General features: G+C 41.7%; 1 protein-coding gene across 1 annotated transcript in view; it reads left to right on the top strand.

The window, feature by feature from the left end:
* Positions 1-978: 978 nt before the first annotated feature.
* Positions 979-5,878, top strand: part of LOC118432065 (AP-1 complex subunit mu-1) — a 6,633-nt gene continuing 1,733 nt past the window's right edge. The window contains exons 1-8 of the mRNA XM_035843574.1: positions 979-1,154; positions 1,827-1,983; positions 2,991-3,058; positions 3,195-3,325; positions 3,656-3,800; positions 4,147-4,273; positions 4,960-5,102; positions 5,309-5,539. Of these exons, the coding sequence (XP_035699467.1) occupies positions 1,113-1,154; positions 1,827-1,983; positions 2,991-3,058; positions 3,195-3,325; positions 3,656-3,800; positions 4,147-4,273; positions 4,960-5,102; positions 5,309-5,539 (1,044 nt within the window). The 5' untranslated portion in view covers positions 979-1,112. The remainder of the gene's footprint in view (positions 1,155-1,826; positions 1,984-2,990; positions 3,059-3,194; positions 3,326-3,655; positions 3,801-4,146; positions 4,274-4,959; positions 5,103-5,308; positions 5,540-5,878) is intronic.

Below are 5,878 nucleotides of genomic sequence, written 5' to 3' on the forward strand. Positions count from 1 at the left end.
GAATGAAACATAGAGGGGCGTGGTCAAGAAGGGGTCATCCTCTTACCGACCTCTTCTGCCCTCTGATTGGACAAACCGGAGTGACACCAATAAGGGTGGGAAAGAAAAAGACAGTAGGCTTACCTGGTCGGATTTCCGTACTATCCAAAAACAAAAGGCTGAAGCATCAACAGAGCTTTCAACAGGATATCCGTAGGATTTTCTGCGTAATGAATTTGTAAAGCACTGGAAGACAGGACACCATGCCCGCTAGCTGTTCCTGTCAAGCCTGAGGATGGGACCAATTTGATGGCACAAACCAAGGAGCTCTTTGCACAAACTCACAAAGTAACTAAAGGCGAGATCCTGTTGCCCGGTGTCACAGTCAGTTTTCCTCTTGTTCCTCTAACGTTAAGGAGCTGATATATTGGTGGATGCCAGGTTATATTTCTTAGACTATTTAACTAAAAAAGGCGGACAGGTGTATCTTTATGAGTAGCTTCAAAATCAAAGCTTAGGATAGACTTATTAATGAGATCAGTGCACTGTGCTAATCACATAAAGATAAACGTTATGAGAGTTAGCTGACGTTAGCCGGTTAGAAAAAGTTCACCCGGTTCAAGTTCACGATTTTTCAAATCCCCCCCCCTTTTTGTCAATGAGTGATTGACGTAAAAAAAACCATAATGGAATGCTTTAATAGCTTCTAGTAATTCTCAACAGACTGAAAACGATTTTTTTCTTCTGTCCAAGTTGTGCTTCGACCGAGCATGATTTCCGTCTTCATTAAAGTTACCAATGTCATGACGTGAAAAAAACAAAAACATTGCGGATTCTAGTACTAGTAATTCAAAATATACTTTAAAACATTGCCGGGTACTTTGATAGATTCTAGTAATTCAAAATATACTTTAAATGATTATTTTCTTCCGTCAAAGTTGTGCTACCGACTGAGTTTGATTTCCATCTGCAATGATCGACAGGCTGATATACAGCTGCAAGAGGCGAGACGTATGTAACCTTTGACCTACATTTCCGCTCCGCCATCTTGGAAAAGAAGATAGTACAGTGGGGGGACGTGGAAGTTTTGGCGATTTTGCGGAAGAAAACGGCAAAGCGGACAAGATTTCAAGATGTCTTGCTCTATGCTGTATATTCTAGACCTGAAGGGGAAGGTAAGTGGGGAAAACGGTGGTACTAAGTGAAGTAAACTGCTGAGATGTAAAATCTGATTTTCGCAACCACTTGCTTGTCAAAGAACGCGGCAACAACTGCTTTACGTTTTCTTTCTTAAAAATTACTAGTTAAAGCTAGTACTGCGTAATTCTTCTCTTTGTGCGTTAGGGCATGTAGTTGCCTTTAGGATTGTTGGTACAAATCACTATATTAGTTTATTATCGCTCGTATAATGTATAGAAAATTTCAACAAAGGGGAGGGGCACTGCAAGATTTCAAACGTTTTTCTGCTTGATTTGTACGTTATTATGTGCCAAAGAATCGAAATAAAAAATAAATGATATTTGTAACCGTTTGACTCCCTTAGCCGGCTTTACTCCTTGGCAAGCTTTGATACTACTGTAAGTGTTTGCGGTAGATTAATGTTCACAGTTTACGGGGCGACCACTTAACCGCGAACTTAAAACCACCGCGAACATTTTCTATTATGGTATTAGACTGCAGTCTATGGTGTTAACCCAAACTTAAAACCACCGCAAAAAGTCCTTTTTCCCACTACCGCGAAATTAAATCCTTGCGAACTTAAATGCATTTACAAATGTACAGTATCTTATGGCACCGTAGGATCTGCTTGGAGATTACACATCATGACTACGTCTCTTTTCCCCCAGGTGATGATTTCCCGTAATTACCGTGGGGACATCGAGCCGTCGGTGATCGATAAGTTCATGCCACTGCTGATGGAACGTGAGGAGGAGCTGCAGACGTCTCCCATCATCAGCACCGAGGAGGTCACCTTTGTGTACATCAAGTACAACAACCTGTACAGTATCCTTTCAGACTGCGCAAAATCACTTCATGGGTGTAGGTGCACTGGTGCTCCTAGCCTTAAAATTTAGGTACACAACATAGCTAAGGTTACATTCGTGTACATCAAGTACAACAACCTCTATAGTATCCTTTCAAACTGCACCACAGTGCCAGGTGCAAAAATGTGAGATCGCGTGGTGGCAGCGCATTGGGTTTAGACCCAAGAGGTCTCGAGTTTGAAACCTGCCATGTCACTGATGTTGTGCACTTGGGAAAGGGCCTCAGATAGTACTCTCCAAGCAGAGGTTGGTGGGAAAAATCGTGACCTATTCCTATCATATTTTTTTTTTCGACTGGCCTTCCCTCTGTAATGGTATAGCTAAGATCACCTTTGCAGTGCTCACCTTTGTGTACATCAAGTACAACAACCTGTACAGTATCCTTTCAGACTGCGTAAAATTCCTTCATGGGAGTAGATGCACTGGTGCACCTAACCTAAAAATTTAGGTGCATAGAATTGATAGTAATAGAAAAAAAGTTGTAGGATTAAGTAGAATGCTGGTAAAACGTAATTACAAATTTAACTGCCTGTAATTATATAGCTAACTTCAAAATTTTAAACAATCAGTACAACAAACAAACTACAATATAGCTTTTTCTGATGCTTAATTTTCATGAATATTCTGCGTTCAAAAAGTTTGGGTCCACAAAGGTGCACATGCACCCAGTATTTCAAACCCTTCAGTAGGCTTGTGGTTGTTTTGACTATAAATTCATGAAAGTTATAACCAAGGGGACATAATTTTGCAGTATGGGATAAAGGTAGCCTGTGTTTACACAGTCTTTTGCTGGCTGACATTTACTACTGTAATTATAATGGATATCAGTAGTTTCAGTACTGTGTATATTACCAAACCAAACCAACCAATTACGTATCATGAAGACAAGAAGGTATGTGAGATGCAAGAGACCTTGTAAGCTGCTTTAGTTGTCTAGAGAATCAGTTTGTCTTAACTCTCTCTCAGTGGTTGCCACCACCAAGAAAAATGCCAATGTGGCACTGGTGTTCAGCTTTTTGTACAAAGTTGTACAGGTGGGTTGTCTTATTGTTGATCTAAGTAAGAAAAGATATACTGCAATTGTTTTTATAGATTGAAGTTGAAAACATCAATTTGAAGTTGCCCCATTTTTAGAATATCTCACCCTGGTGCCTTGTTCTTTGTCCACAGATTTTCATGGAGTATTTCAAAGAGCTGGAAGAGGAGAGCATCCGAGACAACTTTGTCATCATCTACGAGCTGTTGGATGAAGTTATGGACTTTGGCTATCCACAGACAACAGACAGCAAAATTCTGCAGGAGTGAGTAGTGGACTTGTTAACATTTTTACAGGATTACAGCTTTATACTATGGATAAAGAAGTAGGGATGAAGACACTGTATGTGCTATTTTAGATCATGAATAGATAGTGTTTATGGAGTTTCTACTTGTATTGTTATTGATTATTATCCTGTCCATGTCAACTTCCATTTGTATTGTCTTTGTCAGTAGGGCTGGCATGTAATATCCACAGGCCAGTTGGGCAGCCTTTGCATGCTGCATAACCAAACCAATAGATAGATATAGATAAATACTAAGGATATGTGTCTAACTCTAAGCATGGTTTCATACTGATTTGTCCCACCGTGTAGGTATATCACACAGGAGGGCCACAAGCTGGAAACCCAGGTACGACCACCCATGGCTGTCACCAATGCCGTGTCCTGGAGGTCAGAGGGCATCAAGTATCGCAAGAACGAGGTCTTCCTGGACGTGATTGAGTCGGTCAACCTACTCGTATGTTGGGATTCTTTTTTTAATGCAAAATCACACTGTAGTGTAGAACACAACGTATATAAATGTAGCCCTGCCTACCTCCACAAAAACTTAGAAATGTAAATCAAAATTGTTGAAATGATCAAAGTGTGACAGGCCTGCATCTAATAAATGTTGTTGGTTGAATTGCTTGATACATGTACTTTGATTGGCAGAAGAGTGCTCTAGTCACTTTGAATATCTACCAACTTGGTACTGTAGGTGGATTCAGCAGGTTTAGCATATAATGGATGAAATTGTACTTAATTCACTTGTTCTATTGTGTGGCATTTTGAATATTGAGCTGTTTTTAATCTCCCCAAACGAGGTGAGCTTAAACGGTCACGTACTGCAGAGCGAGATCGTCGGGGCCATCAAGATGCGTGTATTCCTGACGGGCATGCCCGAGCTACGTCTGGGGCTCAACGACAAAGTCTTGTTCCAGAATACCGGAAGTAAGTCTTGTTTTTTTTTTTTACGCCAATCACTTACAGGTCAGCGTAAACGGAGTTGTCTTAAGGAGCGAAATAGTTGGCGGGATCAAGATGCGGATTTACCTGAGTGGGATGCCCGAGCTCCGCTTGGGACTGAATGACAAAGTTCTGTTTGAAATCACTGGCAGTAAGTAAAGTCTCTGCCTGGTGGGGTCATGTTCATGGATATCTGACTGTCATTCTGCTAATAAAAATTGCTGGGCTCCTTTGGATAACAAAGTCTTGTGGCTTCAAAATAAGAATTGTTCCTCTTACAAAAATGTGGTATTGCCGTTTCATTCCCGGGAGCATTGTACTGTAGATTGTGTTTTGTATCTCTTCCTGTTGGCATTAATGTACAAGACTGGGTTTTCATCTGTTTTTCAAAGATGCTTGAGGTTAAAGTATCAGCTTGTCTTCTGCTACATGTACTGCCTCTCTTGCATCCTCATTGTGGTTGTGGTAGAGTGCTAACTTGTCTGTAACAAGTCTTCAGTCTGTGCCTGCATCCTTTGTTAGGGATATACTTTCTGATTGTATCACAAGAACATCAGGATACTCTGTTATTTGGGCTGGCATTGGTGGGAATAGGAAGAAAAAGAAAGGCATTTTCAAGCCCTGTACAGGTTCAAGCACGTATTTCTGCCCCCCCCCCTCCCCACCTACAGGAGGGAAGAGCAAGTCTGTGGAGCTGGAGGATGTGAAGTTCCATCAGTGCGTGCGGCTGTCCCGTTTTGAGAACGACCGCACCATCTCCTTCATCCCGCCGGATGGAGAGTTCGAGCTGATGTCATACAGACTCAACACACATGTACGAAAAATTGTCCCATTTTTATTTTCTGTTAGATTGGTTAATTGCTTCAAATTGTTTCTCTGGTAAAATTGTTTCTCTCTTTGTTTCTGTTGTAGTAGTAGTGAATTGCTTCAAATAGTTTCTCTCTTTGTATCTATTGTGAAATTGTTTCTCAAACAGTAAAAGCTGTATTTTCCATCTTGTTCCTTACCGGTTATTTCTAGGTAAAGCCACTGATCTGGATTGAGTCTGTGATCGAGCGGCATTCCCACTCCCGTGTGGAGTACATGATCAAGGCCAAGTCTCAGTTCAAGCGCCGATCCACTGCCAACAACGTGGAGATCATCATTCCCTGCCCGAGCGACGCCGACTCCCCCAAGTTCAAGACGACTGTAGGGAATGTGAAGTGGGTTCCGGAGAACAGTGCAATGGTTTGGTCCATCAAGTCATTCCCTGTAAGTAACTATTAAAGATTAGTCTTAGAATCCATCTCAATGTGACCAGGTGTATTTTGTACCTATAAGCCTGTACTTAGCCCAATGGGGCATGAATTAAGGGTTAATGACCCGCCCCGAGGTGTATATGGTGTCATAACGCCTGGTCCTTTGCTATAACCACCGAATAAAACCACCGATGTGAGCGAAGCGAACGAGGTGGTTTTATGAGGTGGTTATAGCAAAATACCAGGCTTTATGACACCATGTACACCGAGGAACAGGCCTTTATCAGACATTATCATATAGCCAGGGCGTCGCGGACCAATCAGAAGGCCCCGTTCCACGTTGGTTATGACG

This window comes from Branchiostoma floridae, chromosome 15 (genome assembly GCF_000003815.2).
Source record: "Branchiostoma floridae strain S238N-H82 chromosome 15, Bfl_VNyyK, whole genome shotgun sequence".
NCBI lineage: Eukaryota > Metazoa > Chordata > Leptocardii > Amphioxiformes > Branchiostomatidae > Branchiostoma > Branchiostoma floridae.